The 13328-nt window shown below is 43.0% G+C and overlaps 1 protein-coding gene across 3 annotated transcripts in view; it reads left to right on the top strand.

Moving 5' to 3' along the window:
- The window catches only part of dgcr2 (DiGeorge syndrome critical region gene 2), a 97529-nt gene that overhangs the window by 12513 nt on the left and 71688 nt on the right, over positions 1 to 13328 (top strand). For all 3 annotated transcript variants that reach the window (XM_043716160.1, XM_043716158.1, XM_043716159.1), the window contains exon 2: positions 13000 to 13032. In XM_043716160.1, coding sequence (XP_043572095.1) covers positions 13000 to 13032 — 33 coding nt within the window. The remainder of the gene's footprint in view (positions 1 to 12999; positions 13033 to 13328) is intronic.

Genomic DNA, 13328 nt, shown 5'->3' with positions numbered 1-13328 from the left:
TTCAAAATGCCCAACACATCTTCCTTCCTAACAAGTATCTCCTCTAGCTTACCAGTCCATTTCACACTCTCCTCTTCAACAATACGGTCCCTCTCATTTGTAAATACTGAAGACAAGTACTCATTCAAGACCTCTCCTATCTCTTTGTCCTCTTTTGCTGAATTCTAAACTACTACTACTTCTCAGCTCTGCATTTTTTTCTACCCAATTGTATGCTATCTCTAATTTCCCTTGTAAGTCATGGTTTAGCCATCTTTCCAATTTTACTTCTGTGCCAGTCAGGAATAAACAATTATTTCAGTTCACTCACGCCCTCTTTGAATGTTTGCCATTACCGTTCCAGTTTCCCTTTAACTAATGTTTCTCCAATCTATCATAGCCAGCTTACAGCTTCCTTTTACCATCATAGTTTCCTCTATTTAAAATCAGGGAGGGCCTTCATCTTGAAGACATTGATGTCACTTTCCATCTTGTTGAGGAATTCTGTCATTATGGTCACTTATCCCTAAGGAGCCTTGCACAACTAGATTGCCAGTTTTTCCTTTTCATTAAACAATACCCAGTCTAGAATGGCCAGTTTTCTAGTTGATTCCCCAATGCATCTGTCCAGAAAATGAACCCATATACACTCCAGAAATTCGTCCTCTACGCTTTTGTTCCTAAGTTTGTTCAGTTTGACAATGAAAAGGCAATCTGTGCACATTAAAGTGTGGCACAGTGGTTAGCACTGCTGCCTCACAGCGCCAGAGACCCGGGTTCGATTCCTGCCTCAGGCAACTGACTGTGTGGAGTTTGCACATTCTCCCTGCGTCTGCGTGGGTTTCCTCCGGGTGCTCCGGTTTCTTCCCACAGTCCAAAAATATGCAGTATAGGTGAATTGGCTATGCTAAATTGCCCGTAGTGTTAGGTGAAGGGGTAAAAGTAGGGGAATGGATCTGGGTGGGTTGCGCTTTGGCGCGTTAGTGTGGACTTGTTGGGCCGAAGGGTCTGTTTCCACCCTGTAAATAATCTAATATAAAAAATCTAATAACTCTGTCCCTTTATTGCACGGATCTTTAATTTTCTGTTTAATGCCATTCTCAACTTCACCCATATAGTTTGAGGCCTGTTATATACTAATGTTTGCCCCTTGATGTTTCTTAGATCTCTCCATACAGATTCCATGTCGAAGCTAAGATCCTTTCTCACTACTGCATTAGTTTCCTCTTTAATCAGCAATGCAACTTCACTTCCTTTTTGTCTATCCTTCCTATATACTGAATACCCCTGGATATTAAAGCTGTGATGTTATTGCAGTTATCCACAGTAAGTTCATGAATGGTAATGGCCTAGTTCTCAAATGAATAAATGTTCTAGAGGAAGAGAGATGGTGAGAGTTTGAGTTAACAGTGGGAAAATGAGGTTGAACAGGAAGAAAATTGGGAAGTTTACCCCCAGTGGACATAAAGATTGGATTGGGCTGATTGGCATTGCTAATGAGTCAGAACCAATGCCCCTGAGCCCGTCAGCAGATACCAGAAAAGGCACAGAGGAAAGCTGTAGGCTTATCTAATAGGGTTGGGTTTGGTACATGGTAAGAGCACAGGATACTGAGGGATTGGAGGAGGAATTTGGGTGGGCAGTGTACCTGAGAGTGAAGTGAGAGGAGGGTGACAATAGAGGACATATATAATGCAAGAAGGCAATTGGAGAAAAGTTAAAAGGTTAAATGGAAAATGTTTGTGCTTTGGTCTAGAGTGATGGGAAAACCATTTGCGTTCAGGAAAACACAAGTTACACAGGTAGATTGAGATAAGGATACATAAAAATATGATATTAACCAGGAAAGTCTTGGCAGTGATGGGGTTGGAGTCCAGAATTCAAATCGGAGGCTACGATGTGGAATAATAACTTAGGAAGAGTGTACTTAGCATGAAGTATCAAGGAAGTTTTTGAGTGGAGATTGCATCCGGCAGTGAAGATCAGGCTATTCAGCCCACACCAGCTCTCCTACCCAGGCCAGGCCCCCCCCCTGTGATCGTGCTTTTCCGATGGCTAACTTACCTAGCCTGCTCATCCCTCAATGCTATGGATACGTTAGCATGGCCCATCCACCTAGTTTGCACAGTTTTGGACTGTGGGAGGAAACCCACGCTGATGGGGAGAATGTGTAAACTCTACACAGACAATCGCCCGAGGGTGGAATTGAGCCTGGGTCCCTGATGCTGTGAGGCAGCAGTGCTGACCACTAACCCATCATGCCATCGCATTTGGAGAAATTGTTGAAGTTATTTGAAGGTCAAGGATTGGGAAGACGTGGTTAAGAGTATTTTCATAGGAATTACACTCTTGGAGTTATAGTGACTCTGTTATGAAATTGGAAAATACTATTCCACAAGCAGCCAAGGATTTCTTCACTGACTATTATGTATGAGGTCATCCAGTGTATTAATGATATTCTGTTTTTCTGTTCTTCCTGTGAAATGGACATGGACTATAACATTTAGGAGCAGAAATAGGCCATTTAGCCCATCAAGACTGCTTTGCCATTGAATGAGATCGTGGTGTTATGACAACACTCAACTTCAGTTTCTGCCTTATTCTCATAACACTTAAGATCATTACTGATTTAAAAATCTGTCTCTCACAGCCTTGAATATATTTTCCATGGTATGTTCCACCTGCTCATTCGCTTAACCTGTCTGTACCGCTTTTGTAAACTGTGTTCTCTGCAGAGCTTCCTGTCCTACTTTTGCAAAATTGGATTTGCAATGCACTTAGTTCCTTCAAGTCATTAATATAGATCTTAAATAGTTGAGGCTGCACCACTAATTCCTATGGCACTCACAACTCAAGGGTTTTTGATCTGAAAGTGACCCCTCTTTCCTGACACTATTTTGTACAATCGTATGAACTTACAAATTAGAAGTTAGACGTTTGGCACCTTGAGTCTACTCTGCCTTTTGGTAAGGATGTGGTTGATTTAATTGTGTTCTTGATGTTCCAGACTGCCCCCATACCCTTTGACTCCTTTCTCTGTCATCTATCTATCTATCTTGGCCTTAAAAATATTCAATGACCCTAACTTCAATGTCATAACCTTTTCTGTGGTACCTGCCTTGAAAATCCAAGCATACTATATCAATTCCATTATCAGTCCTACGTATTGCATTTGTAAAGAACTGGAGATGGGCGGCATGATGGCTCAGTGGTTAGCATTGCTGCCTCAGCGCCAGGGACGTGATTTTAGTTCCAGCCCTGGGTGACTGTGGAGTTGGCACATTCACCCCATGTCTGTGTGGGTTTGAATTGAATGTATTGTCACATGTACCGAGGCACAGTGAAAAGCTTTGTCTTGTGAGCAATACAGGTAGATCACAGAGTTAAGTAGCATAGATAAGTAAATAATAGGTAAACAGCAGCAAAAACAAAAACACAGATACAGGTGAATGTTAAGATCTTGAGTGCATTCAGTATTTAGATTAGATTACATTACATTACAGTGTGGAAACAGGCCCTTCGGCCCAACAAGTCCACACCGACCCGCTGAAGCGCAACCCACCCATGCCCCTACATTTACCCCTTACCTAACAGTACGGGCAATTTAGCATGGCCAATTCACCTAACCTGCACATCTTTGGACTATGGGAGGAAACCGGAGCACCCGGAGGAAACCCACGCAGACACTGGGAGAACGTGCAAACTCCACACAGTCAGTCGCCTGAGGCGGGAAATGAACCCGGGTGCTAACCACTGTGCCACCGTGCCGCCCTAACAACAGTAGAGTAGAAACTGTTTCAAAACTGGCTGGTGTGTGTGTTTAGTCTTCTGTACCTTCTCCCCAGTGGTAGAGGTTGTAGAAAAGCATTTGCCAGGGTGGGATGGATCTTTGAGAATGGTGGCGGTCTTTCCTTGACAGCGGGCCTCGTAGATGGATTCTGTAGATGGGAAGTTGGCCTTTGTGATTGCCCGGGCCACATTCGCCACTCTCTGTAACTGTCTTCGATCTTGAATGGTGCGGTTGCCATACCAGGTACTGATCCATCCAGACAAAATGCTCTCGATGGTGCACCTATAAAAGTTGGCAAGGGTAGTGACTGTCATGCCAGATTTCCTCAGCTGCCTGAGGAAGAAGAGACCAGTGCATCCGCATGAAGAGTCCAAGAAAGCTTATTGTGGATGACCACTCCCAGGAGCTTGACATACTCCACTCGTTCCACCTCTGTGCTGTTAAGTGGATTGGCCAAGCTACATTGTCCCATAGTGTACAGGAATGTGCAAACTTGGTGAATTAGCCATGGTAAATGTGGAGGTAGGGTGGAGTTTGCTCTTCAGTGCAGACTCTATGGCCGGAATGGCCTCCATCTGCCTTGTAAAGAATCTATGACTATGAATTCAGTAATACATTTGTCAAAACACTATTTCCCTCTCAAAACAATACAGAGTCTATGTGATTTTATGCTCTGATTTTCAAAATATTCCTCTGCTAGCTCTTGCAGAATAGATTCCACCATTCCCCTAAATATAAATGCAAAACAAATTGGCCTGGCATTTCATGCTTTCTGTCTTTCTTGAACAGGCAAATCCCATTTTCAGTTTTCCAATTCATCTACCAGAAGTAAGGGAATTTGAAATCAATTCATCCAGCTTCTCTGTAGCCACTTTCTTTCAGGGGATGCAGATTCTCAGGTCCAGGGCACTTTTGAGCCCTTAAATCCTTTTACTTTATTTCTGGTTTTATTTTTCTGGTAAAAGTGTTTGTTTCAACTTTCTCCCGATGTGTCCTGATTTTCTGCTATTCTTGAAGTGCTTTTTGTGTCTTCTATTGTGATGACAGTTCAAAAATGAATGTTCAAAGTCTATGCAGTTCCCCATTAATTTCCCAATCTCAACCTTTAAGGGACCAATGTTTACATAAAATATTCTTGTGCAAGCACTTGCTATGTTTTGATGTTGCTTGCTTTTTTGAACTCTCATTTTTACTTTTTATTTTTGTAATCCTTTTGTCAATTCTTAAGGTTTCTCAATTTTCTGGCATGCTGCTCATCATTTCAAATGTACACCTTTTTTTTCCATTTAATACTGTCTGTCTTCCGTAGCTATGGATGGTGGATTCTTGTGGTGGTCTGTCTTCCTCATCAGAATATACATTGCAATTTGAAATACTTCCTTAAATATTGCCAGGTCCCATTGCTGTTCTACTTCACACCTTGCCATATATTTTATCAGTCTTATTGAATCATCTCTAACTTTAGTTTTTTTTTTACTTTTTTAGTATTCACCTGAAATCTGTAATCCATCTCAATTTTTCACTGTCTTAATCATCTTGAAGATTGTATTCTGTGCAAGAATAGATATATAATTTGAAGACTTGCAGTAAGTGTCAGGCAGAAAGAAAGGTAGCTATATTGTTGGAGGTTAATCATCTTAGTCGCAGGACATCATTTTGGGAGTTCCTCAAGTAGTCCTCGGCCCAGCCACAGGGACATTTACAGTTAATTGAGCAATGTTTAGCACCTAGCGAGTTTTGAGAAAAGTTGTAGCTCAGGTTGAGGTTCTGGATGTAGGTTTGCTCGTGAGCTGGGAGGTTTGTTTTCAGATTTTCATCACCATACTAGATAACATTTTCAGGGAGTCTCTGAATGAAGCACTGGTGGTGTAGTCCACTTCTATTTATATGTTTGAGTTTCCTTGGGCAGGTGATGTAATTTCCTGTTCTTTTTCTCGGGGTGGTAAATGGGGTCCAAGTTAATGTGTTTGTTGATAGAGTTCCGATTGGAATGCCATGCTTCTAGGAATTCTTGTGTGTATCTCTGTTTGGCTTGTCCTAGGATGGATGTGTTGTCCCAGTTGAAGTGGTGTCTTTCCTCATCTGTATGTAGGAATACTAGTGAGAGTGGGTCGTGTCATTTTGTGGCTAGTTGATGTTCATGTATCCTGGTGGCTAGTTTTCTGTCTGTTTGTCCAATGTTGTATGTTACAGTTCTTGGAAGGTATTTTATAGATGACATTAGTTTTGCTTGCTGTCTGTACAGCGTCTTTCAAGTTCATTAGCTGCTGTTTTAAAGTGTTGGTGGGTTTGTAGGCTATCCACTCTCACAAGCAGCCCATTTGATTGGCACTACATCTACAAGCATCCACTCCCTCCATCTCTGTCCCCCTGTCAATTCACAAAGATCTGTAGACAGTCCCTTACAAACCCAAGACCACTTCCATCCAGAAGGACAGGGCAACAGATTGGGCTGCACCATGCCTCAGTGGTTAGCACTGCTGCCTCAGTGCCAGGCACCCAGATTTGATTCCACCCTCTGTCTGTGTGGAGTTTGCACATTCTCCCCCTGTCTGTGTGGATTTTCTCCCGCAGTCCAAAAATGTGCAGGCTGAGTGGATTGGTCGAGGTAAATTGCCCAGTCTCAAGGGATGTGCAGGCTAGGTGGATTAGCCATTGGACATGCACAGTTACAGAGATAGAGTTGGGGGTGTGGGTCTGAGTAGTGTGGTTTTGATGCAGCTGAATGGCCTGCTTCCACGTTGTAGGGATTCTAATAAAATATAGATACATAGAAACACCACCTGCCAATTCCTGTTCGAGCCACTTACCATCCTGACTTGGAAATATATCACCTTTCCTTCACTGTTGCTGCGTCAAAATCCTGGACTTGCCCCCCCCCCCCCCCCCCCCCCCCCCCCCCCCCCCCCCCCCAAAGGCATTGTGTGTCAATACAGCACATGCACACTAGCGGTTCAAGTAGATAGCTCACCTCACCAGCTTCAAGTGCAATAAATGCTAGCCTAGCCAGCGATGCCCACATCCGAGTGAATTTTTAAAAAATGCTTATTGACAGTATGTCAAGATTTCCCTGCTCCTTTGTTCTACATCCCGACTAATGAAGGCAGTATTTGTTATGCTTCCTTCACCACACACTCTAACTGTGCTGACTCCTTTAGGGATCTATGGACTTGGGCAGTCTTGTCTCTCACAACTCCCAAGGTACCTGAGATGGCATGGGGGTCGGTGGTTTGCACTTGGTGAGGGGGTGGTGGCATGGTGGCTCAGTGGTTAGCACTGCTGCCTCACAGTGCCAGCGACCTGGGCAACTCTTTGTGCGGAGTTTGTACGTTCTCCCTGTGTCTGTGTGAGTTTCCTTTGGATGCTCCAGTTTCCTCCCACAGTCCAGAGATGTACAGGTTAGGTGAATTGGCCATTTTAAATTGCCTATAGTGTTCAGGAATGTGTAGGTTAGGTGCATGAGTCAGGGGTAAATGTAGAGTAATAGGGTTGGGGAATGGGTCTGGGTCAGTTACTCTTCAGAGGATCAGTGTGGACTTGTTAGACCAAATGGCCTGTCTCCACACTGTAGGGATTCTATGATTCTACGATGAGATCATCCTTCTCTGTATCAGCAACACCAATTTTTGTATAATCTGCAAACTTTTTAGTTATATCTTTTACATTCATGTCCAGGTTGTCAGTGTACATAACAAACAACACTGATCCCAACACCAATCCCTATGGCACAGCTCTGGTCACAGGCTTCCAATTACAAAAACAGCCCTCCACCAGCACATGGGTGGCACGGTGGCACAGTGGTTAGCACTGCTGCCTCACAGCGCCAGAGACCCGGGTTCAATTCCCGCCTCAGGCGACTGACTGTGTGGAGTTTGCACGTTCCCCCCGTGTCTGCGTGGGTTTCCTCCCGGTGCTCCGGTTTCCTCCCACAGTCCAAAGATGGCCAATTCACCTGACCTGCACATGCTAAATTGCCCGTAGTGTTAGGTAAGGGGTAAATGTAGGGGTATGGGTGGGTTGCGCTTCGGCGGGGTGGTGTGGACTTGTTGGGCCGAAGGGCCTGTTTCCACACTATAAGTAATCTAATCTAATCACTCTTTGCCCCTATTTGCAAGCCAATTTTGGATCCAGTTTGGCAACTTGCAGTGGATCCCATGGGATCTTATCTTTTGAACTAACTTTCCATGTGGGACCTTGTCAAAGGCCTTATTCAAATCTATATAAACCACATTAACAGTACTACCCTCATAAATATATTTAGTCACCTTTTCAAAAACTTAATTATGTTAGTTAGACAGGATCTCCCTCCAACAAATCAGTGATGACTATCCATCATAAATCCTTGCTTTTTGTAAGTGTTAATTCATCCTATCCCTCAGAATATTTTCCAATCATTTCCCCATCCCCTGACATCTGAATAGGTGGTCTCTATTTACCTGGCATATTTTTACCACCCTTCTTGAACAAAAGAGCCACATTAGCTATCTTCCTGTCATCTCGCACTTCACCTGTGGCCAATGAAGTATTTTATCCACCAGAACCATTGCAATCTCCTCCCATAGCTGCTTTGGATACATCGCATCAGGCTTTATGCCTTACAAAACATCTATTACCACCTCCTCATTAATCTTAACATGCTGTAAGCTTCACCATCCCGACTGAAATCTCCAGCTACAATGTTTTTCTCCTTTGTGACTGTTGATAAGAAACATTCACTTCAGACCTCACCCAAACCCTGTGGCTCCATGCACAGATTGCTCCTTTGGTCTCTAATAGACCCCACTCTTGCCCTGGTAATCCTCTTGCTTACAATAAAATGCCTATTGGATTTCCTTGATCATATATGCCAAAGATGTTTCATGGCCCATCTTTCCCCTCCTAATTTATTTTTAAGCAAATCCAATGTGCTGTATACCCCTGAAGGACTTCCCCTATTTTTAATGTTCTGTTTCTAACATTGTGGGAGAAAAATAAAACACTCTGCCTGCCCACTACTTGTTCACAGGAAACATGGCTGCTCTTAGCCTAACAGAGTATACCCATAATACCTCAACCTGACCACAACTACCTCAGGCAGTAAGCAGCAAAGCAAGACGTCCTAAACAGCTTCCAGGCAGGAGGAATACACTCCTTAAGGTAATCTGATAACCGACTTCCTACCTTACAATAGCAACACTGCTCCTGCAGCCCCTGGGGCACCCCCAGTCTCCACAGGTACCAAAACCCCACAAACAATACTGAGTGGCATCTGCTCTCTGCCAAGAATGCACACAACTCTGTAAACCCTTTAATGCCAGGACACTGGACATACTCTCGCAGAGGAACAGAACCTCCTAATGCAGTTATTACCTGACTGCTACTACTGCCATGTTTTCCATTGAGTGCAATTCAATTCATATTATTGTGTAATTCACACAACACTACTGTAACCCTATAAAAAACAGTCTGTATCTCTAGCTCTTGGAGAAGCACTTTTGGCTTCACTGAGTAGTGTCTGTTCTGCACCAGTCCTATTCAATTTCTCTTCCCGGCTATATCATGTGAAATAAACCAGATTTGTCAATTTCACTAGATCCATGTTTTTCCTCTCTGTAATTCGACTTTTCTCCAACAAACATGATTCCTTCTTTTTATACACAGACTTGCTGCCCTTCCCCACCACTCTTAGAGGAAGATGCTGACCCTGAATACTTTTTTTAAAAAAAACTTCCATTTTTTAAATGTAGACTTACCTGCATGTAGCATCAAGAGTGTGGTACTGGAAAAACACAGCCGGTCAGGCACTATCTGAGGAGCAGGAAAATCAACATTTCGGGCAAAAGCCCTACATCAGGACATAGCACCCAGTCTAGGTATGCCAGATCCTGTCTATTGATATTGAAATTGGCTTCACCCTAATTTTAACATTTAACTCCTTTACTTCCCATAAGTGTTTGAAACTTAGAGTTATGGTTGCTATCCTCAAAATGTTCGCCCACTGACACTTTAGCTACTTGATCGACCTTATTCCCTGGGATGAGGTTAGCACTGCTCATCTCTAGTTGGACTATCTAAATTCTGACACAAAAAGCTGTCCTGGCTGCACTTAAAAATTCCACTGCATCTGATTCTCCCACACTGTGGTGATCCCAATTAATGTTAGCAAAGTTAAAATCCTATATGATTACAACCCTATTATTCTCACCACTCTAATGGTTTGCCTACATATCTGCTCCACTATCTCTTTCTGACTGTTGGGAAGCCATTGGTATAATACTAGAAAAGTGATTGTCACTTTTTTCATTTCCAAGCTCTACCCAAATGGCCTTACTTGAAGACCCTTACAAGTTCTTTGGCTTAAAATAAATATAATTTAGCTTGCTGGGCCTCCTACATGCCTTCTTCTGCCCATGTCTTCTCCGCATGCTGAACTGTCAGAGTATTGATTCTATGTCTGACTAGACCTTGCCCCCAACGTTACTTCTACTCCATGCCCCATCCCCACTTCAAAATCTCGACTCCGAGTTCAACTCCTAACACACACAGTACAGAATATGGGACCATTGGATTGCAGTTTTTTTTTGTTTTACTTGTATACAATGGAAGTTGTGGTGCTTTGTGTCCTTTTCCTCACTGACAAATAGTAAGCGATCTTGGTGAAACCTCTAAAGATTACTGTCGAAATCTTGACTCCAGGTTTTACTCCTAACACACACACATACTTACAGTTTATGGGACCATCAGATTGCAGCTTCTTTTATTTTACTTGTATAAAAGGGGAAGAGTACCTTGTATAAGACTCTGGTGCGGCCGCATCTGGAATATTGTGTGCAGTTTTGGTCGCCATACTATAGGAAGGATGTGGAGGCACTGGAACGGGTGCAGAGGAGGTTTACCAGGATGTTGCCTGGTATGGAAGGAAGATCGTATGAGGAAAGACTGAGACACTTGGGGCTGTTTTCATTAGAGAAAAGAAGGTTTAGGGGTGACTTGATTGAGGTGTACAAGATGATTAGGGGGTTAGATAGGGTTGACAGTGAGAACCTTTTCAGTTGTATAAGACTCTGGTGCGGCCGCATCTGGAATATTGTGTGCAGTTTTGGTTGCCATACTATAGGAAGGATGTGGAGGCACTGGAACGGGTGCAGAGGAGGTTTACCAGGATGTTGCCTGGTATGGAAGGAAGATCGTATGAGGAAAGATTGAGACACTTGGGGCTGTTTTCATTAGAGAAAGGAAGGTTTAGGGGTGACTTGATTGAGGTGTACAAGATGATTAGGGGGTTAGATAGGGTTGACAGTGTGAACCTTTTTCCGCGTATGGAGTCGGGTATTACAAGAGGGCATAGCTATAAATTAAGGTGGGGGGGGTAGATATAGGACTGAAGTTGGGGTAGGTTCTTCACTCAGCGAGTCGTCAGTTCATGGAATGCCTTGCCAGTAGCAGTGGTGGACTCTCCCTCTTTATGGGCATTTAAGCGGGCATTGGATAGGTATATGGAGGATAGTGGGTTAGTATAGGTTAGGTGGGCTTGGATCGGCGCAACATCGAGGGCCAAAGGGCCTGTACTGCGCTGTATTCTTCTATGTTCTATGTTGACAAAGGCTAGGCCAGCAACTCCAATGATCGTCAGTACAGTAGCATTTTTATACACTCACGTAAACAAGTTCTATATGACTATGTGTAATGTTCTTCTTGAATGTGATTGCGTCATAATACAGAGTTCACCACCTTTCAACTGTTTCCTTAATATTGTTGTTCTTATCTCATTCAATGTAATGGAATTAACATTTGTTTTAATTTTGTAATGTCTTTTGATGGTGACTAACCTTCCTTTGTCGCCTTGGCTATATTTCAGTGTCTGATGCCAGTATCTCACCCTCATAGAGGGTGGCCTTTGTTGTTGCAAGATATTGCAAAACGTAGTTACACCTGCTGACAGCTTATTTGATATTAGTTGCTGAAATAAGCTTTAGTTTTAAGTTGACCAAATATAATCTCCCAGCAAGCCTAGTGATCTGTAATGGCCCTTTCTTTGATATTTCCATTGCCATGACAAATTATTTTAAGACTTCACGAATAGCACAAGAAATTCTCCCAGAAAGGATATTGGATCCATTTTGGTTCAGGTGTAACCCATCCAGCTTGTACAGGTCCTACCTACCTCAGAAGCTATCCCATGATCCAAAATCCAAAGCCCTCCCTCCTATATCATTCCTTTATTTGCACATTCTTTTGACCTTTCTTCATAATCCTGTAGTCACTAGAGTGTGGCACTGGAGGTAATTCTGAGATAACAACCTTAGTAGCCTTCCTTAGATTCTTAGATTACAACTTTAGTAGTCTTACTCTTTAATCTACAACCTAACTCACTCAATTCCTCTTGCAGGATCTTTTTTTGTAAGCCCATGTTGGTACCGACATATGTCTCAACTGCTGGCTGTTCACTCTTTGCCTTCGGAATATCCTACATTCTGTGTGACATCCCTGACCCTTGGCACCAGAGAGGCAACATACCATTCAAGAGTCTCAGCTGTGGCCACAGAACTGCCTGTCAGTCCCCCTTACATCAGCTCTCATTAAAGCTCTCCAAGTTGTTTTCCTCCCTTGTAGTGCTACAGAGTCAATTTTGGTGCCACAAACTTGTCTGTTGCTGCTTTCCCTAAGAGACCAATCCTCCCAAAATTATCCAACATTATCTGTTTGAGAGGGGAGTGGCCACAGGGATTCCTGCACAATTTGCCCATGCCTACCAGTCTCTACTGTTGGTCATCCAATGCTTTCCTGCCTTTTTTTGTAAGTATGACATTAACCCAGCAGTTCCACCTGAGTAGTCACCAATGCTGTTATTTGAATAACAAGGATTGAATGCCTTCATTAATAGTGCTGTGTATGTCTACGCCCCAAGGACTGCAGTCCTTTAAGACAACATTCCTTGAGGGCAATTAGGGATGGACAATAAATGCTGACCTAACACTAATGCCTATATCCCATGAACTAATAGAAATATATTAGCAGTGCTTCGTGCGAGGGGATTTTCTGATCTTGAACCCCTACATTGTTGATTTAAAGGGTAGGCTCCACTAGGTCTGGAATACACTGGCTGCTTTGAGCAAGATGTAATGAACTTTTAGGGGTGAGAACCCAACTGGAGCAGCTGAAACTATTAGCTGGCCTTCAGTCTTGGTAAACGTGCAGTCATGTCTACAGATGCTACTTAACTATTTTAAGTTGTTCTCTGTTTGTTGCAGGCCCGCGGCTAGGTCTGACAAGACTCTTGTCAGGTGAGTGTCTTACAACTGCATTTGAATTGTACTTTTTCTGAGTATTTGGATAGGAAGAGTATTGAAATCGAGTACTGATCATCTGGAGTGAGAATCTAGGCAATTGATAATAGAAAATGAAGACATGGTATAAGCTTTGAGCAGGTATTTTGTGTGCCTTCACAGTAAAAGACTTTGAAACGTCTTAGCGATAATTGAAAATCAAGAGGTGAAAGGGAGGGATGAACTTTAAAACAATCAAAAAAAGTGCAAGGAAGACTGTTGGATTTAAAGGCTGAGGGGCCACTCCCCAAGAT

This window comes from Chiloscyllium plagiosum, chromosome 25 (assembly GCF_004010195.1).
Source record: "Chiloscyllium plagiosum isolate BGI_BamShark_2017 chromosome 25, ASM401019v2, whole genome shotgun sequence".
In the NCBI taxonomy this organism is placed as follows: domain Eukaryota; kingdom Metazoa; phylum Chordata; class Chondrichthyes; order Orectolobiformes; family Hemiscylliidae; genus Chiloscyllium; species Chiloscyllium plagiosum.
The sequence above is the reverse complement of the archived record's forward strand: the minus strand, read 5'-3'. Positions and strand labels throughout refer to the sequence as shown.